This window comes from Lygodium microphyllum, chromosome 7 (assembly GCF_053477565.2).
Source record: "Lygodium microphyllum isolate KBCC chromosome 7, Lygodium_microphyllum_v1.1.10, whole genome shotgun sequence".
Classification (NCBI taxonomy): Eukaryota; Viridiplantae; Streptophyta; class Polypodiopsida; order Schizaeales; family Lygodiaceae; genus Lygodium; species Lygodium microphyllum.
In genome coordinates, this window is record NC_141141.1 from 153476037 (window position 1) to 153502024 (window position 25988).

General features: G+C 40.1%; 1 protein-coding gene across 7 annotated transcripts in view; it reads right to left on the bottom strand.

Moving 5' to 3' along the window:
* Positions 1-4280: 4280 nt before the first annotated feature.
* The window catches only part of LOC148034099 (uncharacterized), a 59204-nt gene continuing 37496 nt past the window's right edge, over positions 4281-25988 (bottom strand). For 4 of the 7 annotated variants that reach the window (XM_087682102.1, XM_087682103.1, XM_087682100.1 and 1 more), the window contains 5 exons: positions 13902-14023; positions 13404-13485; positions 13204-13284; positions 8688-8740; positions 4281-4979 (listed from right to left, as the gene is read on the bottom strand). In XM_087682102.1, the coding sequence (XP_087538228.1) occupies positions 4340-4979; positions 8688-8740; positions 13204-13284; positions 13404-13485; positions 13902-14023 (978 nt within the window). In that variant the 3' untranslated portion in view covers positions 4281-4339. Of the gene's footprint in view, positions 5025-8687; positions 8741-13203; positions 13285-13403; positions 13486-13901; positions 14024-25988 lie in introns of all 7 variants that reach the window. The other 3 variants (XM_087682104.1, XM_087682101.1, XM_087682106.1) reach the window with 2 other exon arrangements.

Consider the following 25988-nt stretch of genomic DNA (forward strand, 5'->3'; position numbering starts at 1 on the left):
CCCCACAACCTATTTTGAGACACTTTGCTAGAGCCTCACGTCCTCTTGATCATTTTGAGCCTTCTATGCATTATGTCTTGGTGATAGATTTTGATAAGGCCCTTACTTATGAGGAGGCTTTGTGTAGATGTGATAGTCACTCTTGGAAGAGGCCCATGCAATTTGAGTCTGATTAACTATATAAAAATTATATGTGGGACTTGGCTTCCTTGTGAGATGGTAAACATGCATTGCCATATAAGTGGGTATATAAGTTAAAGAGCACCCCTGGTTGCCCTAAGCTAGCATACAAGGCCTATTTGGTTGCAAAGGGTTTTAAATAGGAAAAGGGAATTGACTTTGATGAGATATTCTCCCATGTGGTCAAGATGACTACCCCACACTTGGTTTTGGTCTTGGTTGCACAATTGACTTTGGAGCTTTTTATTAGATGGATGTAAACACAACTTTCTCGCATTGAAATCTACATGAGGATATTTATATGTAGCAACCTAAGGGCTTTGTGCAAAAGCATAGGGAATACCTAGTGTGCAAGTCGAGAAAGAGTCTCTATGGACTTAAGCAAGCACCTAGAGAATGTTACCATAAGTTTGATGCTTTTATGTATTTGTAGGGTTATTCTTGTAGCTCTATGAATCCATTTCTTTACAAGAAAAAGGCAGATGATGGTAGTCTTATCATTTTGGTACCACATGTTGATGATATGTTGATTGCTGGGAGTGCTCATAATGAGTTGGATGCTTTGACGACTTAACTTAAGAAGAGCTTTGAGATGAAGGACATGGGGCACTCCTCTCACATACTTGGTATACGCATTATGCACACTCGCTCCAAGAGACTTCTCTACTTGTCCATCCTAAAAGAAGTACATACATAGAGTACTTGAGCAATTCCATATACAAGTTGGTAAGCCTATGGGTTACCTGCTACCTTCTCATGTGAAGGTGAGTCAGGTGGGAAGATTACTCAGATGATAAGAAGCCCGAGATGGCCAAGATCTTGTATATATCCATAAGTGGGTAGCTCGATGCATGCCATGATAGCCACTAGACCTAACAAATCATTTGCAATGGGTAGCTTGATGTATGCCATGATAGCCACTAGACATGACAAATCATTTGTAGTGGGTAGCTTGATGTATACCATGATAGCCATTAGACCTAATAGATCATTTGCAGTGGGTGTTATGGCTCATTACATGGTAATACCTGGCCATCAATAGTGGGATGCGATGAAGGGTATCATGAGATACCTTAAGAGCACTACAAATATATGCATTTTTTATTGTGGCCAATATACTAGAGTCGTGGGCTATACAAACCAAATTATTTAGGACATGAAGATAGTAGGAAGTCCACCTCTAGCTATGTCTTTACTCTTACTAGAGGTATTGTTTCTTGGATATCCAGGGTATAGAAATACATGACCTTGTCTACTAATGAGATGAGTATATTGCAGCCATTGAGGCTTGCAAGGAGGCCCTTTGGCTAGATCATCTAGTTGTAGACCTTGATATGACTATGACTCCTACATTGCATTGAGACTCTATGAGTGCCCTCTAGTTGGCACATAATTAGGTCTTTTATGCAAAGACCAAGCACATTGAGGTCTGTTATTACTTCATCAAAGAGGTAATTACGGACAACTAGACAGATCTTGTCAAGATCTTGACTGATGAGAGAATCTTGTTGATTTGCTCACTCAAGGTATCCCTATTAAATGTTATGCCTTCCTTAGGAAGATGATAGGCGTAGGATGAGATGACGTCTATTCCTCATCCTATTGTACTTCCATATACACGTTGTACTTTGCCCCCTTTTCTTGTTTTGTACTTAAACACATTCGTCTTTAAGTGGGAGGTTGTTAAGGATTAAAGGCCATCTATGACTAGGCACCTACATTTACCTTGTACACAATAACCACACACATGTACACTGCACAGGTGGCAACCACCTATCACTATCACTTTGTTCTTTACTCTTTCTATGACAATAGAATAAGAAAAGGCAAGTCATACATTGTGACTGTTAAAGTTTTTAAATATTGTCTTGCTCTCTCTCTTACTGAAAATTTCATAGCTCTTACTTCTTGTTGATTTCACTTATGCTCTCACTCTTGCTCCACCTTTTAGCATGTGTGTACACACGTGTGTGCATATACGTGTGCTCGTGTTTACAAGTCATTTAATAACGTATTTTACCAATGAATGGACCTCTACCTTCACAAGTTCTATTTATAAAATCAGTTATCTTCTACAAATGATCCCTTCTATTATGATATGGATGATACAATTACTCTAAGATGTATCACATATTTAAAAACAAACTCACCCTTAAACCACACTTATTTTTGTAGTGATGTTTGGTGGGTATACTACCTTTTGGAATTCTCATTGAAAGAGAATAAGTTAAAATTCAATTCATACATGTTGCATTATATCCAAAGAAGCAATCCCTCATATTCAGTGGTTTTGCTTGTGTTCATTCGTACTCCTAGCTAGGGTATTAAATTACTTGAGGGTGAGCTTCCTTTTTATAGAAGCTTTTGGTTATTTGGATACTATGAAGAGATCTTGATCCTCCTTTCACTTGGTGGTGGTGTTTGACCATATGGAAATCTCAATCATGTAACATTCACTTTATGTTTGCTATAGAGTTTAGGATATTGATCAAAATCACATGTGAAATTTGCATCTTACATGGGAAGATGTAGATGATTGTTCTTCAAAGGGTGTGCTTAGCCCTTGAGATGGAGATGGCCATGATTTAGTTGTGCCAAGCATGAAGGGATGTCAACAAGAGAAGGGCCAAGTGTATGCCTTGGAGATGGGTTTCTCAAGTCAAACATTGCAAGAATCTATTCAAAGTAGATCTTAGGAGGACCAAGCATATGCTTTGAAGATGGGTTTTTCAAGTCTAAAATTGCAAGAAACTATTCAAAGTAGACCTTAGCAAGATACAAAAAAGTTTTGCGAATTGGACCCATTTCTATTTGTGGTTTAGAGGATTCTTTGCGACATCCAATTGTTAATGTCACACGAAACATTGTCTTGGCACCATCTATTCAATCTTGCCAAGGATCTCATGGCTTACTATCTACCTTGGTTTTTGTTTAGAATCACTAATAATGTATCTTAGTTTTCATGTGCATTTCATGGTGGGACTACTATGTTTTGTCCTAATTCCCAAGAGTCTCCAATTTTTTGGGACATGACCTTAGACTTCATTTCTCTATAAAATGACACAAATCACTTCTTTACACTTTGATTTTTGCTCGTGGCATTCTTTAATTATATTACCTAAGAAAAATTATCTTGTTAATCCTTGTGTGTTCCTATCTTTCAATACAAATGCAATGAGATGAAACATTTTACAAGACGAGCCAAAAGCTATTAAGATAACTGGGTGACAACAATTTCAATTGATCATTGTCAAAGCCTAAAGACAAAGGAATCTGCATGGGCTAAAACATAGGAAAAACAAGGGTTGAGGTGTAGGCTGGCACTTGTTAATGCATGTTCACACTACTAAAACCTAATACAACATTTTCTATTCATTATGGGCAACCTTGACTCAATAGACCCATGTAGTGAATATAAATCAATTAAACATGAATGAGAAGCTTCTTGGCCAAACAAAGACTCCATGGAATTTATCAACTAGATAGATACAATTGCATAGAGAATTGTACATTAAATTGTTCATGATGGTTTCAAATTGCTTTGTTTCAAGAAAAGTTCTACCACTAAAGATGGCATAATCCGCTATGATGTTGGGCTATATATAAGGGCAACTTCACTTCTCATACATTTTTGGATATTGACTTGAGCACATTGTACGACTTCAATGGTCTCTTTTGTCGGAGTACAATCAATTTATAACTAAGCACACATGCATTTGGAGAGAGAGAGAGAGAGAGAGAGAGAGTGTGTGTGTGTGTGTGTGTGTGTGTGTGTGTGTGCGCGTGTGTGCGCGCGCGTGATAGTCAATTTAACTCCAAGTTTGCTTCATGACATGCCTTTTATGGGAACGTTGGCGCTTCTTAGTGAAGTAGGGCTCTCTCTCTCTCTCTCCTCGAGTGCTTCTCTATCCTCCCAACCAAACACGGATACGCTTTCTGGCAATGGACATTAGTGAGGGAGCCACACCTGTGCAGGGCATAGCGCTTAGGTTCTTTCCTAGCAAGGTTTAGTTGGTTTGCCAAACAGCCCTTTCCGAATTTCAAAACTTTTAATTCTTTTCGCTGGCTTTCAAAGAAAAGAGTGTGCTCCTAAAAATCAGTGATACCTTATAATCCTCTTCTTACATATTCACAAAATGAACACACAGGTACAACAGCACTAGCGTAAAGGATTTCTTTTGTAAAGGGGGGACCTTGAAGGGACGACCTTCAAAGGCAGAGTCAACACCTGTGTTTGGCTATGATTTCGATCACAAAGGTCTTTCCTGCCGTTTCTGGGCTGGTGGGGATTTGCTTTCATTTTCCTCTTCTCCAGTTGCATTCCCAATCTTCGAGATGAAACAGAAAACAATTCTAAAGAGAAGCAGTTCAAAGCTTTCTTCTTGCAATTCTTCTGATGTATGGATGAAACCGACTTCATCAACGCTGGTGCATCGCTCAAGTTCCGACATCGTGAGCATTGTTTCACAGCCAGGTGCAGCTCTTTAGAACTTTTCCTTGCAGAAGGTGGTTGTACCTGAGTCAGCTCCATAGACTTATTAGTTGATTTGGATTCTAGAGATTGGTTGGATGTGCATTCTAATCCTTTGATTTCTCTCAATGCTTGTCTCTTCTTCATGATACGGAAACGCCCTTGTTCATCAGTTGGTGGTCTTCTCTTCACTACTTTTTGTCTGATCTCTGATTCCTGAAACACACAGAGTTTCTTTGTTGGAGTGTAGTCGTTAGCTGAATATTGAATGATATCTTTTGGGAACAAATCTGCCCTCTTGTTCTCTCTTTGCCCATCCAGTAGCCACCTGTATCAGTTGAGAAGATGGTGTAATTGCCTCTGATTTGAATCTCTATGCAAGAAGGAACATAAATCATTACCCAATTTATTAAAAGCTACTTTTCTGATTCTGCTTACTAAAACGAAAAGAGAATTGAGCATCTACAAGTAGATATCACAGAAAAATGGCTCATTGTTGTATTCTGTAAGTAGAAAATCTATTTAATCTCTGTAAAAGGCCATACTGCTTTTAAGATGTGCTCAACTTTCAGAGCCAGTTCGATAGAAATGGCCGCTTCATAAGAAACATTAGAGGGGTTTCACATGGAGGAGGAAACCTTTGGTCTCTGCATTAAATCAAAACTATTGCATTCGCCTGACAAAACTGCGCAGGGTTTCACAAACTTTTGCTCTTGTGGGTATTATTTAGAAATGAGGGTTGCGTTTCGAGATTCTTGGGAAACAGTAACAGTGACAGTCTTAGAAGATTTCAAACTTTAAGCTTCTTAAGAAACGTTAGTAGAGTGAAAGAAGAGTATTACTGTGCTCGACTTTCAGAGCCGGTTTAATAGAAATGACTGCTCCTATAAAGACACTAGTAAGAGCTCCAACTTTTAAGGGGCCTACCTTTTTCTGTTATCAATACAATGTACATTACACAGTGCAACTATGCTGGCCTTGCCCAGCCTTTTCTACGACCTAAAGTTTTCCAGTTTCATCCTTCCTTGCCCTGTTGATCAAATTACTAACAACCAGTTCTACCATACAATGAGCAAAAGGTTAATGAATTATTTGATGGGATCGCCGGCCTTGATATCAGACGTACAAAGCTTTACTATCTCGGCAGACTTATCAATATGGCAATCGACGATGCATATTCAACATTTTTAATTGCCTCTGAGCACTCAAGAGACGCAACTTATAGCAGTGCACTCTATGACGCACTCCACAATATGGTCCCACACAACTCTCTCAAGGAACTTACAAGAGTCCTACATAGGCATGTGAGGGACTCCACAATATGATCCCACAACTCTCTCGAGGAACTTACGAGAGTCCTACATACTTAAGAATCTTATGCAGTTCCACATAGCCAAGCCTCCCAAGCTAGATGAGCACATCGTACTACCTCACAACAATAATGAATGCCCTACTATATGAGCCTGATTGAAAGGGAAAACTTAGTATTTGTATCCATAAACAGGCAAGAACACTCATTTGACACTTTGTACAAAGGAAGAAGTATGACTACTTGTGCAAGCTTGCGAGAGAGTTCTACCAGCTATTCTTGGTTCAAGGCAGTAAAAGGACTTGGAGAATATTTCAAGAAAGAGGCCACGCACCCCCATCATGGCACGTAAAGCATGGCATGACTTGCTCAAGCTTCGTGGGTACTGGGAAAACCGCATCTACCACACCCAGTGACAGCCAAGCTAGCAAACAGCTCCCTCTTTACCCTCAAGATGGTTATCGATGTCATTGATACAGTGCAACCAAGGAGAGCCCAAAACCATGACGGATCAGTAGCACAACACTCTCCACTTCCTTGTGATACACTGACTCCATATTTGGTACACACATTCCATATGGCCCCTTGTAAAGGGATTTCCAAACAACTAGACAAATCAGCTTAAACCCGTGATCCTCAGTAAGACACAACTTACAAGGCTACAATGCAAGCTAGTTTTTGGAGGGGGCACACCACACCAGATCACACACTCATGTTCAAAGCTATCATCAAGGAAGGATATATACGCAAGAGGAGAACATGCTGTCATTTTGTAGACTTTTGCAAATCCTTTGACACTACTACAGGCCAGGTGGGAGGCCACCATGTGAGCCTTGCAGAAGTATTGATTCCCATCCAGCTCTATGCAAATGACATTGTGTTTATCTCCAACTCCCCTGAGGGCTTACATAGCACTTGAATGCACTACAAGCCTTCTACACAGTAAGACCTCTTATTGAAAATTGGGAAGACCACAATCATGGCATTTAACAGCACAAAAACTTGGGTGACCAAACAATAGCAACAGTTCACTTTTAATAGAGAACTCATTGTGATTGTCAAATCATAAGGGAGTTTGTAATTAATGACTAACTACGAGATTCAAAAATATCATTAAGATAAATCATTTAGGACTTCAGATGACACTTAGATGTGAAAGGTTGTGACGAGATGTATAGATAATTGGGTAGCACCTTCCTAAGGAGTGACCAATTATGTCTATTATGTAATCATCTTTAGATTGATCATCCCCTTAATTTCCTTGGTCACTAGAAGTGCCATACATTTTGTAAGCCTTTGCTAAAGTTATCGCTTTGGAATCTTCTTACTAAGTGAAAGGTCCATAACTCAAGACTTGGAATTTTTATCAAATTTCTTGATATATAATTTGAGTTAAGCTTGCGATCCTAGTGGTAGCCAAGACATTGGTTGTTTTCGAACGCAGAGTCTCTATTGCACTATACTTTTTTTGGCAATATACTTTCTTACTTTATGACTATTATCAACTCAAATATCACTGAAAAAGAACATCATTGGCAATGACTTCTAAAGCAATTGCTCAAATTGGTAATTGATCAATGGCATAACGGGTGCATATCATTTAATGCAAATTCCTTTTGTATATTTGGAATATCCACATTTTTATCCTAGTTTGGATATGACTTTAGAGTGCATGATACTAATAACTATACTTATGGCCTCTCTCTCACATAAGTGATCACTATATGGCCAATAACATCATTTTCTAATATTACTAAATAGTTTTACAATTTAAATTTGTGATATAGATAGATTAAACATGAAGCTGATGTTTCATAAACATTTTCTCTTTTCTCACTATTAACGAATCTTTTGTGCCGTATACCATGGTAACTAAGATACAATAGAGGTTTTAAACAGTTATTTCTCAAGTTCTAACATGAATCTTTTTCGTGCATGTCCTATGTTAGCTACCATGAGTATATATGGTGTTCTCTAAGTTCTCAATGGTTTCTTGACCATACTTGTGAATCTTATATGGATTTTATATCCACATATCATGAATGCCATGATGGCAACTATTTTTATATCCACACTAAACATGGTGTCTATGTCCCCACGTCTTTATGGCTTGGCACTGCAAGATACTATATTTAGTGTTGTTATTTTTTCACACAAAAAGATTGAAAGTGATCTACCATGTAAGTGAAGGATTTGTTAAATTATCTATGCGAATATGAAAATTTACATTCCTTTTTGGCAAGGGGCGCATATTAATCAGCTGTGCATTAAATGGTTTTAGATTACCAACATTGTGTGCTAAGTCTCTTAGTAGTGATCTACCAGATTGAGTGGGAAATTAGAAACCTTAGCACATCCATTGAGAAATTAATCTGCAAGATCCAACGTAGAGATGGGCATGGCTATAGATATTTCCAAGAATGAAATGTTTTGTTTTCTCAGGCACAGTGGCTCATATTTTGAAGAATCTTACATTTTCACAACTCATAAGCCATAATCTTGCTCACCGCTTCCTATAATGGTTACCAGAGCTAGCAAACAACATATTCAACAAATTTCCTCCACATTTACAATTAAATTGCTTTCCCATTTATTACAAGGTAAAAACTTTGCACTTCACTGTTTTTCCTTTCTCATATCTATATGGTGGGAAAACTTTGACACTTTCAGCCGATAACAAAATGCTGAAGTTTACTACTGAAACACAATAAAGCAGAAATCCCTCACCTTTCCCATAGTTTCTTTGCTTGTTGTGCATGCCTCTCTAATGCTTCAGAGCACTGAAACATTAACAACACAGTCAACAACAGATCTCTCTCCCTCCCTCACTCCCTCACTCCACCACCCTCTCATCTCTTTCTCAAAGACAAAGAGGCGCAGCACATACAACATTTGTTTTCGGTGTAAAGTATACTCTATAACCTTAGTTGACAAAAGGTGATCAGGTCAGTAAGGCCAAAATTGCAAAAAACATCCAAAGTATATGGAAGGTACAAAAAACACTGATTGACCTTTTGCTATTAGAGGAGGAAGAAAAAATGTCCAAATGGGCAACATGAGCAATTGGAAGCTGCTATTCTAATATTGGCTAAGGTTTCCCCAATTGGGAGAAGTACTGCCATGCATACAATACATACTGGTATTATTCTAATGTTGGCTAAAGTTTCTCCAATTGGGATATGTACTGCAATGCATACAAAAAAATACTCATTAAAATTTTGTGTCCACCATTTTGCTGTTTCATCCATCTTCAGAATCTTGTCATTCTTTGACAGTGCTTTAATAGATTTCTATACAAGGTGCATCATCCTCAAGATAATGACAATCAACAAGATAAACAAAAGGTATACTGCAGACAGCTCAGAAGTTCTGCAGAGATTACCTTGCTAGCATTAGCATGCTGATCAATCCATCAGACCAGTACAATTACATGTAAACCCAATTGAAGGCAATGTCTCGTTCGCACTATGTTTTTAGAGCCACTGTTCATTAATTATGAATGTAGAAAAGCAATAGTCCTCTATGCAAGAATGATTAAAAATGTGACAAAAATGATGATAACCATGTCCATCTGAAACACGCATATGACCAACATAGTAGCTAGTAGAAGTTTCAAGAAAAGCCTCGCGAGTATTGCTTCCGATTGTCAAAGACATCTAGCAACCAGCATTCAGTTCACATGCAAATATTATTATTAAAGAAATTCTACTAGATAAGGCTGTCCACCATTCAATCTATCCTCGTCTTCCAAGATTCAGCCATCAGCCCTCTTCCACTAGTTGTCCCCAACAACAGCTACTACATGATCTACAGCTGTCGCCCAACCTACCGCTGCTGCCAATGATCAGCTACCATCATCTTCAAGCAGCTATACCACTACATTTAGCAATTTCAGCCCCTGATACTGCTCCGTTCGGGCTTCCAGCCTGCAGCCCTTCCATTTCTAGCATGGGCCTGATTTATGTTTGCATCTACAAAATGTCGCTTTTGTGTTTTCAGTAATTTTCTTCATCAGCCTTTGCTCCGACTGGTGTGCACTCGGGATCCGTCTCTGATGGACAACACACATCGACACTCCTCTCAACCCACTCCCACAAGAGCCACTAGCCGTTGGACAGCTCTACCCTTGAGCATTCTATACATTCTCTCATTCATTTAAACGTTGATTCATTCACCTCAAAGTTCTCTTTCTTCTTTGTTTCTATTTGTGGTTTTGCATTTTGTTTGCATTTTGCATTTTGTGCTTAGGGTTTGCATATTGTGTTACCATTTGAGTTAGTGTGTTCCAACCATATTCGTACATTCTACGATTTCTTAGTGCAAACCCTAGCATATTTTCACAAGGGACACACAAATACTGGTGATGTAAGCGCAAGTGGGCAATAGTCTTGGATAGTGGGGTAGGCTGAGCAAAAGCCAATTGATGATGGCAACAGCTCCAAATGCACTGGGTAGCAACTAGACAACTCCAAACAGTAGCACTTGAACCACCCTTGTGAAAAGCATCCACCATCTGTGGGAGTTATGGAGATGGAAGAGCTGATTTGAGGGGGGAGAATATATAAATGAAAAGTGTGTAGATGAATGAAGTTTGTGCCCTATTTATAGGCACCAAACCGTCTTGAATGGCACCCCGAAATATGGGTACCCGACCTTTTTGGGGCTATAAACATGAAATCAAAGGAGAATTAAGGAAAAGAAATGCACTTGATGATTGGGGTTCCTCAACACCCCCTCTCAAACCCAAAAAGGTGCCCCAAGAGGAGTGAGAGAGAGACAATCTGCCCAATAATCCAAGCATTCCACCTCAAAGGAGACCTATAGTGAAAAACATTAGACAAGATGTGCTAATAATCTCAAAACTCAACCTCGAGAGAGAAGCCACAACCTCAAAGTCTCCATGGTGGTTAGAATGTGAAGGCCTAGCCACCAAGTCATGGCTAAAACATCTAAGACCCCAAACTAGGGAGAACTTGTAGATCTTGGGTATCAATGAGGGAGATAATAGCTTGATGTCAGCCAGTCCATCCAAGGAAAGATGAAGATTGAAAAACCTTTTTGCCAAGGTGTGTGAAGAATCTCACGATGAGTAGGGACCCCCTTTGGGGTTGGAGGAATGGGATCCCCCATTGAAGCCTTCTTTGAACCCCCCTCTCACGGGGCAGGGAAATCTAAAGACTCATGGATCATGGTCTTGAAAGCATCTGCAAAGGAAATGCCATCGGTACTTCCAAAGAAGGTAAATGAGGTTGCAATGCAATAGAAGCTAAACAACTCCCAAAGGTGGCCTCAAATTAGGGTGGGGTAAGATGTAGCTCACGAGGAGCCACAAGTGGATAACAACCTCTTATCTCTTAGTGGGGCGGATTGTGGAGCCAAAGAAGTGGAGGAAGTTAAACAGCCATTGTCCCACGAAGAAGTAGACTATCAAGGAGATGCTATCCAAGAGCCATTATCTCTCAATTAAGCAAACTGTAGAATTATGAACCATGGAAACCACTGAACTCCAAAATAAATGGAAGAAACTGCTATAGCACATTGTGGTGATCTCTAGGAGAGCTTGTCACCTTGTGAGGTCTTAGAGCCTCCTTTTACTCGCAAGGGCTTTAGTGCGCATTAAATGAGTCTTATTGACTTGAGCATAAAAATTTGATAATCAATGCTAAATGATCTCTATTGCCCAAAACCGTGAGGCAACACAAGGAGTGCCAGGGAGCAAACCCATATGCTCCGGTAGGGAAGAAAGCAAAGGTAGATAACAACAATCTTTGGTGGTATAACTATTCTTGCCAGAGGAGGAGCACCCAAGGGTTTGGTCCCTTTATCTGTGAAGAAGCCATAGCATCGAGATTCGACATGTCAAACCTATAAAGAATGGATCAGAGGGAGAAGATATTGGTGTCTCCCCAATGGTGCAACGGAAAACAAAGTTTCTAGAACATAAAAGTATGGTTGGTCTTGCAATTTTTCTTCATCTTCACTGATGAATAGGACCTTTAGCTCTCTCAGCACCTCTACTCTGACACCATGTAAAGAAACAGTAGCATTTGGAAACGCAAGGAGAAACACAAGTGTATGGCAAACATTGTGACAAAGAAACTCAAAAGAAAAAGTAAAGTGAAGAATGATGAACACTGAATCATGTTGATTAAATCACGCTAATAAAATGGAGCAAAGCTCTAAGATGACCACACCATCCTGAGGTGGAAACACTTGTAGGGAATCTGCACTATGAAGGGAGTGAAATGCAGTCCTCCGAATGTAAGATATCAAAGTGCATACTATAGAAGGAAGGGCCAGCTGTAGAGAGAACGAAATGCAGTCCTTGGGGGTTGTCAAAGTAGAGAAGATGATGACCAGCAATCACCATGTGCTCTAGGAGGTGGAAATCAGTTGGGCAGCCAGATGTAACAACAAATGCAATTGTAGGAGGGTCTGCAGCAACAAAATGCAAATCTGCCCAAGCTGAAAACTGCAAAAGGGCACCAAAGTGAAGTCGAGAAGGGGCAAGATAGCAAAACGCAAATCTTCCCGGGCTGAAGATGAAAACATAGATGCTGATAATGTAAATGCAGGTGGGCAGCAGTCCTGAACAATGTGGCAATCTGGGTGAAAGCCAGCTGACAATGGCAACAGCTCCAAATGCAGTGGGCGGCAGCTAAACAACTCCAAACAGCAACACTCGAACCATTTCTATGAGAAGCATCCACCACCCATAGAAGAGATGGAGATGGAAGAGTGGATCTGTGTTGAGCTAAAACACACTTTACAACTGATTAGCATTTTTAAACAGCCCCAAAACATGCTTAATTAATGAAAAACGCAAATTTGATGTGTGGTTTGAGAGAGTTTTAGTGGTCCCTTAAAACCCTAATTTTTGAGGCACCCTTCAACATCTATAAATAGACAGGCTGCCCATCATTCAGCCTCATCCTTTTGTGCTCACATTCAGCACTATAAGTGCCATGACCACAACATTTATAGAATTGGTCTTTCCATCTAAATAATGAAACACCAAGATAATGGATTCTGTTCCATCCTACTGAAATCCTCACAACACAATTGCCGTGGATTAATAAGGACTATGATTCAAACCTCAGCTTTATACAGATATGTAGTTCTCTATCGGTGTATTGCAAGTTTTTTTAATGCTCCACAGGAAAATTTTCCCTTTTGATAATATTTTAAGAACCATTTGGATACTCTTGAAGGAATATAGATCTGGCAAAACAAGACACATCACCTGATCCCAAGATGACACCGATGGATCCAATGACAGATAGCGCCAACATATGAAGTTAAATGACTCTACATTGTGTTCAACCTGCATTTTAAGAACATTAATGAAGTTTATTCAAAACTATGACTTGAAAAAACCAGATACTAAGCATGTTGTCTAACTGGAGACAGAGCAAAACAATAAAAATCTTAGAAATAACTCACTGGAAGCCCAACTCTAATGCGCAAAACATTGTGGAGAGACTGCTCATATGCTCTTTTATAATCCTCTACAATGCTGGAAATGCTGCACAAGCACACACATGATTCAATAAATTGCATTGAAAAGAAAACAGGACACAAATGATATTCACAGTCAGAAAGTGGAACTAACTTACAGTTCGATACAGCACAATTTCTTTAAACTTAAAACGCTAAGCAATTTCTGTACACAAAAGCTAAAGCAATATGTCTGGTCTAAAGACCTTCTCCAAAACACAGCCATCATAATTCAACAGTCCTCAGAATTCACAGATGAAATTATTTTGAACAAGTCAGCCCGTGGAAGTAGATTGACTTGTACGTCATGCCAAAATACAATTCGGATGCCATGTAAGGCAAAGCAATGCAGAAGAATATAGTTGCCCTCATTTGCTTTCTACATTGGTTTTACATATTCATGATAATGGCTATTCAAAGCCAAAGAAATGCAACAAAATTCACCTTTCAAACTCAAGATCTTTATTCATCAAATCATGCTGCCGACTGATCCCAAATGCACCGAACCTCCCATTATGTCTCACTAGGAGAACTAAATGTTGGTGCACCTGCTTATGAGGTAAAATCTGCTTTAGGAAAGACAACAGATTGGATGAAATTTGTCAAATAAATTGAGAGCCAATTAGCAATCACAGTAACTTGGATGTATTACACACGCATTCATAAAACTTTTGCTACAATGATTATCCAGTTATTAATATTTGTTCACCATGTTACTCCAAAAAGCACTGCCCTGATTTGAAAAACTCAATTCAACATTGGTTACAACCAGAGAAATCCTTATATGTGCAATGAATGGCTTGCCTTTTTAAATCTCAGATTCGTTATGTATTGCTTCAATTTGTCCATGTGGTTTGCAAGGCAAGAGATGAATTTATGCAATGGCTTAAAGAAGAATAACTTGACCAACCAGTATGACAGATGGGTTCAATTTTATACAACACGCATCCTTGTTAAATGCAACACTAGGCTGCATGGTGCATATATTGATCCCATCTAACTAGTTGAGCTTTCCTTTGTGAAGTTTTGTGATACCATTTCAAATAATTGCATGTATTACACATTGATTGTAGTGCACAGCAGCACGGGACCAAGTTTGCATCTCCAATGTCACTTTTGCAGAGCAATTGGACTAAGGACAGCATGTATTCATATGCATCACACTTGTTAAGAGTGTGAATAGACAAATCTGTCACACATCTGATCAAGGTTAGTGAGAGCAACTAAGAATACTGCGCTAGAGACAAGTCAAACTCATTCAAGAGCATGGCACATGGGAATCACTGGCATCGAGAGAATGTTGGCTTGTGCCAGCATTTGAGAATACATGCTATCATTTAGAAAGTGACAAGTGTCCCTAGACTTGTCATTTTACTGAACACTTGTCACTTTCAACAAACTCTTGTAATTTGTAGCCTCCACTTTCCACTTGTAAGGCCCCAAACCCCACACCTATATATTGGAGATTTCTCTCTTCACTTCCAATAAGCTCTAACATTGGAATTTCAGCCATATGGTTTGTACATGCTTATCTAGCATACATTAAAGAAGCTCTTTCTACTCAACTTGAACACATCAAAGAACGAGATAAGGAAACCAACTTGTTGCTTGGTTTATGTAGAAATTAAGGTTTCAAGCCCTAAATTACAGAATTGCAACAACTCAGCCCATTGTAGATGGTTCAGGCACTTGGTACCCATGGTTTGTTTCAATCAAATCATAGAAAGGTGGAGGGAACCGTTTCCTAGATCCCTCTCAACGTGGTGTCCTCTCTCTCTCTCTCTCTCTCTCTCTCTCTCTCTCTCTGAGATTATGAAGGATGACGAGTATCCAGTGTGGATGAATGACGAGATGACGAGAGGTAGCAAAAAACTCCTCACGACGGTTAAGTCTGACGTGTATGAAATGGCACGAGTAATTCCTCCTTTCACCACCCGACCTCGCCTAGATAAGTGTTGGCTCCTCTCTCCCCGTTTCCTCTGCCAACCGTCCGCTTCAGGTGAGTCCTACTATTCTTGGACTCTCTTACTCTCTAGGCTCCCCTTGACCCCGTTCGGGTGCCCAAGGCCCTCGGACAGTCATCCCTCGCGCCTGTCTCCCATAAATTACCTTATTAATGTAACATTTCCTTCCCCTTAAGAATTGGTTTCGTCCTCGAAAACTATACTTGGAAGGTCCAATTGTAAATTGGGAAACCTTTTCCTTAGGGTACTTACTCGCTCCAATGTTGAGCTTTCTTCTAAACAATCTTTCCATTTGACCAAGCATTCTTGATAAATAGTATTCCTTGTTCGTCTATTACGAACATTTAATATTCTTTTTGGTTCATGTGGATTAGATTGGTCATCTAATAGCTCCTCAATGTTATCATTTAAGATTAGATTATCCAAATTACCCAACTTCCTCCTTAGCTTACTTACATGAAAAACCGGATGTGTTTTACTACCAGCAAGTTGTTGGAGCTTGTAAGCCTGTTCTCCCACTCTTTTAAGTATTGTGAAAGGACCACAATACCTGGGTGAAAGCTTTGGACATCGTCCTGTTTTCATGGTTTTAGTTTGTTCAGGCACCTTAAGATAGACCAATTCTCCTTCCTCAAAGGAGATGTCTCTTCGATAAGGATCTGCATAAGCTCTAGCTCGATTTTGAGCTTTCTTAATATTTTCTTGAGCAAATTTTAACATGCTATTCATATCCTCCAAAAAGTCCTTGGCTGCCTGAACCTTTTCCTTATGCAGTCCTACTGCATGAGGAGCTCTGGGCTAAAACCCATACATTAACATAAATGGACTATATCCAATGGAAGAGTGCTTGGCACTATTATATGCAAACTCTGCTATCGGTAGATACTCTTTCCAATTAGTTTACATTTTACTTACATATGCCCTGAGCATATCTTCAAGGATTTGGTTAACCCTTTCAGTTTGCCCATGTGGTCTGCCGTACTCATGCTAAGTTTAGTATCCAACTTCCTAAATACAGCACGCCAAAATTGACTACCAAATTTTCTATCCCGATCAGAAACTATATTTGCCGGAAGGCCATACAATCAGTATATGTTCTCTACGAATAATCTAGCCAATTCTGGTGTTTTAACATCAGTTGAAGTTGGAATAAACCTAGCCATTTTGGTTAACCTATCCACAATCACCCACACAGAGTCGTGCCCCCTCTGTGTTCTGGGTAATGCAACAAGCTTTATTAACCTGGCATTTATTACATTTGACCACATAGTCAACGACGTCCTTATTCATTCCAGGCCAATAGAACTGCCTTTTAATAAGATTATAAGTCTTATTAACTCCTAGATGTCCCATGCTAGGGGTATCATGACACTCAAAGAGTATCTGGCGCCTTATTTCTTCATCTTTCGGGACACATACCCTACCCTTGTAGAGTAAATAACCATTATCAATGGTAAAATTCTTCCACTTGAATCTCATTTGAGCAACCCCTGATGCTCCATTTCCTTGATGAACATCCTCAGATATTCCTTCCTCTGTGGAGGCTCTTTCATTTGGATCCCCATTATTTATTGCTTCCCATGTGTTGGAATATGCCGGATCAACCTGGCATTTCCCTTTCAAAGATTCAAGTAAATCGGAAGTAAACTGAGTAAAACTCAATTCATTTATGATGGGCATTCCACTGAGTGCATCATCCACTATATTGTATTTCCCCTTTCTATACCTTATTTCGTAGTCAAACTCTTGAAGGAGTTCGACCCATCTGGCTTTACGCCCTTGTAGATCCGGTTGGTCATTAAGCCACTTAATGCTTTCATGATCCGACAAGATTAAAAGTTTGGCACCGTACAGATAGTGCCTCCATTTCTTCATTGCATGTACTATTGCATACAGTTTCCTCTCATAAACAAAATAATTCTGTTTTGCACGGTCTAATTTCTTGCTTTCAAAAGCAATTGGTCGACCTTCTTGTAATAAGACCGCGCCTATCGCCTTATCACTGGCATCGGCTTCAACCACAAATGGTTTATTGGGATCCACAATTAATAGTACTGGAGCTGTAGCAATAGCTACCTTAAGTTTTTGAAAACTTTCATTTTGGTCTGTTTCCCAATTAAAGCTCTTCCCTTTCCCTTTAAGTTGGTCTATCATTGGAACAGCTATTTTGGCATAATCTCGAATGAATCTACGATAAAATCCAGATAATCCTAGGAAGATCTGCAGCTCTTCCAAGTACCTTGGAGATGGCCATTCAATAATTGCCCTTACTTTTTCTGGATCCATCTTGATTCCCTCTTTGGAAATAATATGCCCCAAATATTTGATCTCTTGTGCGAAGAATTCACATTTAGTTTTCTTTGTATAAAGGGAATGTGTTCTTAACAATTGGAATACTAATCGTAAGTGTTCCAAATGTTCTTCTCTTGATTTACTAAAGATCAAGATATCATCCAAGAAGACTACTACAAAGTGTCCTAGATAGGACCGTAATACACTATTCATCAGCTTCATAAAGGTAGCTGGTGCATTAGTGAGACCAAAAGGCATCACCAAAAAATCATAATGCCCATATCTAGTACGAAATGTTGTCTTAGGAACATCATGTGCCTTAATTCTTGCTTGGTGATAGCCTGATCTTAAGTCTATCTTTGTAAAGAATTTCGCTCCTTGTAATTGATCAAAAAGATATTCCATTTTGGGCATAGGAAATTTATTCTTCACTGTTATCTTATTAAGTGCTCTATAATTGACACAAAGTCGCATAGAACCATCTTTTTTCTTTACCAATAAAATTGGCGAAGCCCAAGGTGAATTGCTGGGTTGTATAAATCCTTTATCAAGGTAATCCTTAATTTGTCTTTCAACTTCTTGGTGCTATGTTTCACTTAACTTATAAGATGGTTTAGAAATAGGGTGTGTATCCCTATCTGTATCAATTGGGTGATTTATATCACCCCTATCTGGTGGAAGGCCACTTGGTAAATCGGAAGGAAACACATCTTTAAATTCATCTAACAAATCACTTAATTCATTACGTACATTCAACTCAAAAACATAAGAAAATTGTTGCTTTATATTACAGAAAGTAAAAGTATTTTGTACAGGAAGAGACCATGTAACCGGCTTGTTCACTGGGAAGGGCGGTAGTGTACAACCAAAATAAATAAATGCTTTCACCCAATTTAACAGTCGCCCACTTTACCTGAACTTAAAGACACGGAATCAAGAAGACATCCAGGAAGCTAGAATGCTCCTGTTGCAACACATACACCCTGTTGGCCCCTAAGTTAGGCGCCCCTTGCGGTATTTCTTTATTTTTAAAAAGAGAAAGTACAATGGGCTGTCTTTTACCTATTCTGGGTGAAATTTGACAGCATAACAGTACAATTACTGACCCAAATCAAGTTGACCAGGAGAGGAAACTCTGCCCAAGTCTGAATCTTCTGGTTGGAGTGCAGAATTGACCATTTCAACCTGCTGTATTTACTAGTTCAGACCTGTTCTGAAACCTGTTTACGACTCATACTATTCCCTGTACTGTTCAGCCCACTGTAATTACTGGTTCAGACCTGTTCTAACACCTGTTCTCAGCTCATATTGTTCCCTGCATTGTCCTGCATCATCTGGGCCAAGTGTCCCTTGATTCTGACATCAATTGGGCTCTAAAATAACCTCTGAACAGTCCAGAATCAGAACTGATTTAATGCTATTTCAGACACTTGCTTGGTGAGGTTACCACCCTCACCTGTTCCTGCTTGTGGGCAGCAAACAACTACTCCTATTCCTGGAGAAAAAAGGCTCTTGCCTCATGCAAAAACAGCATATTCCACACTGTCAGGGAGAGAGAGGGAGAGTAGGAAGCAAGCTCAACCCTCTGTGCATCATAGACAAGGTAGACCAGCTCTCAAGAGCTCTCCATCTGCAACAATCCATCTCCCCTTTTCACAAAAAATGAGCCCCCCATGCATTGAAACTCGTTTTTGTACTGCCCTCTCTCTCTCTTTTGGGAATTTATGCCCAAATTGTGACACATGGCATACATGTAACAATTTTCCTGTTTAAACCTTTCGGTCTAAAATTCTCCATCCTCGGTTCAAATTTTGACCTCGGCACAGACCAGAGGATTAATCCTCGTACAAAAACGAAGATAATGACGTGAACAGATTCCGAGGTCCAAAAATAGTAACTCCCTAAATTTTAGGAGTTGCTTCAATTGTATCCCACTAGTCTTCTGACCATCTTTGCAGACTATAGCTACATCCAAATTTGTAATGTAGCTCAACTGAAAGTGAATTTCCACTGATGACCCCACATGGACTAATCTCTTGGAGATTTGTCCATCTTCACTTTGAACTAGTCTCTTCCAGGCTAGTTCTTCAACACACTTGTTCATATACACTTTCACAAGTCTCTTCCAGGCTTGTCAATCTACAGTGCCATCAGTCTCTTCCAAACTTGTACTGGACCTTAACTGTCCAGTCTTGACTCACTAGATATTCCTGTCTATTTCACATACTGGCCATGCAACTCAGGCATTTAGATTTCAAGAGGGATCCTTCCAAAAAGAAAAACCAAATAAAATATGTAATAAAGAAATCAACAAAAAGGTAATAGTTGTCACCGTCTTGTGACATACCTCCCTCTCGAAATCGCAAACGTCCTCGTTTGCATAAATGTCATACATGCTTCCAGCTAACCCAGTGAGCTTACACTTGGCAGCACATGTACAACACATACATGCTATCAGTCAACATTGTGAACTGAACACACTGTTAACACATGTATGTTCTAACTATGAAACATGGCAGACTATCATCATGTGACTCCACATCACTGCTTCCAGATATAGTGGCCGGTACACCACAATGATATCCCTATAGTGGCAGATTCTCATTTGATGACTCCACATCACCCTAACTAGAGATCTAGTGGCCAGTACATCAAAATGATATCCCTACTAAGTCAATTCACAAAATACATGCCCGATCAAGTAACCATTGTTACAACATGTATTCAATTCAATAGAAGTAAAAACTGTATTCTTGCAAGCAATACTTACTTCTTTAGCACTGAGAAAACCATATGGACACAATAAGTGTTAACCTGTACAAAATCTGTTTCTGTACATAATTTCTTTCTTAAGCAATTGTTACTTTGACAATCTATTTCAGCTTAGAGATACAAGGGGTCAAGGTAGGTTGCAAGCGAAATGCTTCAAGATAAAGTTCCAACACATTAGGTGACTTTGCAAGTTTACCGTTATCCATCCACTTAGCATCTATAGCTGGATAGTTCTTGAACTTAACCAAATACCTTCTAGCAACTTTGCCTTTCACATGCACAATCTGAAAATGGAACATTGACAAAAATTTTGCCCAACGCATATGCTTTTCTGACAGCTTAGTCTGAGTTAAGAAATAACGCAATGTCTGATGATCTGTCTGGACAACAAAATCTCCCCCAAGTAGGTAGTATTTCCAACAAGAAAGCGCATGAATCACAGCCAGCAATTCTTTCTCATAGACCTGCATAGTCTTTTCTGGCCCTCGCAAGATTCTGCTTTCATAAGCCACTACCCGGCCATCTTGCATTAACACTGCACCAATGCTATTGCCACAGGCATCACATTGGACAACAAATGACTTCCTAAGACCTGGCAGCATGATCACTGGACTAGAAGTCATCTTTTCTTTAAGAAGATTAAAAGCTGAAATCTCTTTCTATGTCCACTCGAAAGAGACTCCTTTCTTCTGTAAAGCATATAAAGGTGAAGCAATCTCTGCAAAATTGCGAATAAACCTCCTGTAATAAGAACACAAACCCAAGAAGCTTCTGACATCATGGACAGTCTTCAAATCTGGCCATGTTCTAATTGCTTCAACCTTAGCAGGATCCATTCGGACACCATCCTTTGACACTATGTGCCCCAAGAACTGGATTTCTTCCAAGAAGAACTCACTCTTCTTGCCATTGATAAGCAACCTATTACTGCAAAGCTCATCAAAGACTGCTTTCAAGTACTCTCTATGCTCTTGTTCATTCTTTGAAAAGACGATCATGTCATCAAAGAATGTACCAACAAACTGCCTGTATGGACGAAAAATCATGTCCATCATTCGATTAAATGTAGCAGGAGCATTAGTAAGTCCAAATGGCATTACCAAGAACTCATAGAGACCAAACGTGGTCCTAAATGCAGTCTTATGCACATCCTCTTGCTTAATCCTGATCTGATGGTATCCACTCTTCAAATCTATCCTGCTGAAAATTGACGCTCCTTCCAAACGGTCAAGGATGTCGTCAATTCTTGGAATGGGGAACTTGTTCTTGATGGTACTCTTATTCAACGCACGATAATCTATGCACGTGCGCCAAGAGCCATCCTTCTTCTGCACTAGGAGCAGTGGTGAGCAAAAGGGAGATGAACTTGGCTGAATCAGCCCTTTTTCCAACAGCTCATTCACCTGGCTCAATATCTCTTTCTGTTGGACTGCACTAACCCTATACAGAGGTCTATTTGGTGGGCTACTGCCTGGCACCAAATCTATTGCATGATCCTCAGACCTCTCTGGTGGCAACTGTGATGGTAATGAGTCAAAAAAACAATCACTGAACTGAGACAAGAAATCAGACCTGTCTCTATCTAACATAGAGAAATTTGACTCATCATTATCCTTGACATCACGTGCAAAAATCAAGTACGCAGAAAGATGATTCTTTATTACAAATGTAATGGCAGAAGCCGATACAACAGGTACAGACTCTCCTTTAAGCTTCACATCGAGCACATGAGTCTTTCCCCTAGGTTCCAAAGTCAGTGTCTTGTTAAAGGCATCCATCACACCATGCTTTCTGAACATCCATGGCATTCCCAACAAGACATCACAACCTTCAAGTGGCATGATATAAAATTCTTCTGCATCAACATAAGACTGTATATGAAGACGCAGCTTCCCAAGAATGGGTGTCACAGACTCTGAGTGACCAAGACATGCCAACCCTGCCTCTACTGTGTAGCCCATCTCATCTGCTCTGATGCCCAAATTAGAAGCCAACTCTGGTGAGATAAAGTTTGCCTTAGCTCCAGAATCAAAGAAAATAAGTACATGTCGATCCCTAACTTTACCCCAAGCTCTGCAAAGCTCATTAGTATCCGAGTGTGGCTTGTCTCCAAGCATATCTGGCACTAAACCTGCAAAAGGTTTGGGCTTCTTTCCTTTCCTGTCCTCTTTATCATCATCAGCTGGTCTCTTATTCTTGTCCAGACAATTAGACGCAATATGACCAGTCTGCTCACAGATAAAGCACTTCCTCTCAGCCATTAAAGCCTTTCTCTCTTCAAGAGACTTGCGCACAAAAGGTTTCTTCTGGTCCTTTGGCTGCTGTCCAAAGAACTTGGCTGGTTTCTTCTTGAACTGCCAAGGTTTACCTGTGCTTTGAGAAATCTGAGAAACCTGTTTACCAAATGGCTTCTTTGCTGAGAATTTTTCAGATTTGTCCTGTTTAATGCTGCCCCCCAAAACCGCTTGACTGTCCCAACAATAATGCATTTCCTGTAGTGGCATTCTCAATTAACTAAGTCAAAGTGGTAACCTTTGTCTTTGTACAATAACTCCGGAGTTCCTTGGGCAGCCCACAGCAATATTTCTCTATCTACTCAGTCAATGGCACAACCCTGTAAGAAGTGACTGGAAGCAAAGCCTTCCAAAACTTCTTATTATAGTCTTCCAAATCCTTGCATTTAGATGCATCCAAATTGTGCCAAGCTGACATAACATCAATCTCAAATTCATTGGTCAACCAAGCAGAAGCAAATACTTGCTTAAAGTAAGTCCAAGTGGCAGGAGCCTGTCCTTGCATCAACAATGTACTCCACCACTGACTAGCATTGTCCTTAAGAAAAGTGGCAGCTTTCAGAACCTTAGAAGGCTCTGTAAAGTTCCCTCCTCCAAATGCGGCATCAAATTGCTGTAAGAAAGAGAGTGCCTTAGTCCTATCTTCAAACCCTCGAAAGATATCAAACTGTACGGCTGCACCCCCTTCCTTGTATGGCTTTGGCTTCTCATGAGCCATCAAGGGATCCATAGGATATGCCTGTAACATAGAAACACTAACAGATGGCATGGAAGTTGGCGGACCACTGACTACAGGGCTTGTAGACACAATACTTGCTTGCCGATTTTGATAACCAGCCATACCAAAAGTGCCCTGTGGCATGCCAAAACTGCCTTGAACACCCTGAAATCCAGGCTGCATGCCTATATTACCATACATGGGGTTTGGCATAAAACCCTGTGTACCCCCAAACACTGTTCTTGGTACATAAATCTGGTTTCCAGGCGCATAACCAGCCATACTCTGAAATACAGATCCACCTCCAAAGTACCCAGGATGTACAGAGGTCGGTGGGAAAACCTATGGTAAAGCCTGAAAACTGTTTCCCTGTCCATTTAGGCCAACATTTGGCTGCTGTAAGGTGGAGAGCTGAACTGGCAATGCCTGTGTAACTAGCGTTTCCGCCACCTGTTCTTGGACAGTAGAAACCAATCTTGGAGTCTCCATTGACTCCGCAAGCTGCCTTGGTGTTTCCACTGAATCTGCAGCATGCTTACCCTTATCCTGGACCTCTACTCGATCCAAAATCTTTACAGATGGCTGCAAAAATGCCAAAAACCTTGGATTCTGCATCACTTGAGTAAACATACTCACAGCAGCAACTAACTGAGTCTTGAAAGTGTCTTCATCCATAGAAGAAGCCGTAAGAACTTGTGGCTCAACCATAACAGGAGGAGTAACAAACTGTGGAGGTCTAGAAGACTCTCCCACCTCATGAACAACAGGGATCTCCTGTGATAAAGACACTTCCTCTCTGGTGTCTTCCTTTCTATCAGCCATAATGCACAATTCTGTGTCTTACACCCAAACAAACCCTGGCTCACTCTTTAGGGAAAAAGTGATTCGATCCCGGCAGCGGAACCATGTAACCGGCCTGTTCACTGGGAAGGGCGGTAGTGTACAACCAAAATAAAAAAATGCTTTCACCCAATTTAACAGTCACCCACTTTACCTGAACTTAAAAGACACAGAATCACGAAGACTTACAGGAAGCTAGAATGCTCCTATTGCAACACATACACCCTGTTGGCCCCTAAGTTAGGCGCCCCTTGCGGTATTTCTTTATTTTTAAAAAGAGAAAGTACAATGGGCTGTCTTTTACCTATTCTGGGTGAAATTTGACAACATAACAGTACAATTACTGACCCAAATCAAGTTGACCAGGAGGGGAAACTCTGCCCAAGTCTGAATCTTCTCGTTGGAGTGCAGAATTGACCATTTCAACCTGCTGTATTTACTGGTTCAGACCTGTTCTGAAACCTGTTTACAACTCATACTATTCCCTGTACTGTTCAGCCCACTGTAATTACTGGTTCAGACCTGTTCTGACACTTCTTCTCAGCTCATATTGTTCCCTGCATTGTCCTGCATCATCTGGGCCAAGTGCCCCTTGATTCTAATATCAATTGGGCTCTAAAATAACCTCTGAACAGTCCAGAATCAGAACTGATTTAATGCTGTTTCAGACACTTGCTTGGTGAGGTTACCACCCTCACCTGTTCCTGCTTGTGGGCAGCAAACCACTGCTCTTGTTCCTGGAGAAAAAAGGCTCTTGCCTCATGCAAAAACAGCATATTCCACATAGCTGTACCTGAATCAGAAGAAAGGCCCTTGATTCTGCAGCATAACCATACTGTCAGGGAGAGAGAGAGAGAGTAGGAAGCAAGCTCAGTCCTCTGTGCATCATAGACAAGGTAGACCAGCTCTCAAGAGCTTTCCATCTGCAACAATCCATCTCCCCTTTTCACAAAAAATGAGCCCCCCATGCATTGAAACTCGTTTTTGTGCTGCCCTCTCTCTCTCTTTTGGGAATTTATGCCCAAATTGTGACACATGGCATACATGTAACAATTTTCCTGTTTAAACCTTTCGGTCTAAAATTCTCCATCCTCATTTCAAATTTTGACCTCGGCACAGACCAGAGGATTAATCCTCGAACAAAAACGAAGATAATGACGCAAACAGATTCCGAGGTCCAAAAATAGTAACTCCCTAAATTTTAGGAGTTGCTTCAATTGCATCCCACTAGTCTTCTGACCATCTTTGCAGACTATAGCTACATCCAAATTTATAATGTAGCTCAACTGAAAGTGAATTTCCACTGATGACCCCACATGGACTAATCTCTTGGAGATTTGTCCATCTTCACTTTGAACTAGTCTCTTCCAGGCTAGTTCTTCAACACACTTGTCCATATACACTTTCACAAGTCTCTTCCAGGCTTGTCAATCTACAGTGCCATCAGTCTCTTCCAGACTTGTACTGGACCTTAACTGTCCAGTCTTGACTCACTAGACATTCCTGTCTATTTCGCATACTGGCCATGCAACTCAGGCGTTTAGATTTCAAGAGAGATCCTTCCAAAAAGAAAAACCAAATAAAATATGTAATAAAGAAATCAACAAAAAAGTAATAGTTGTCACCGTCTTGTGACAGACCATAACATATA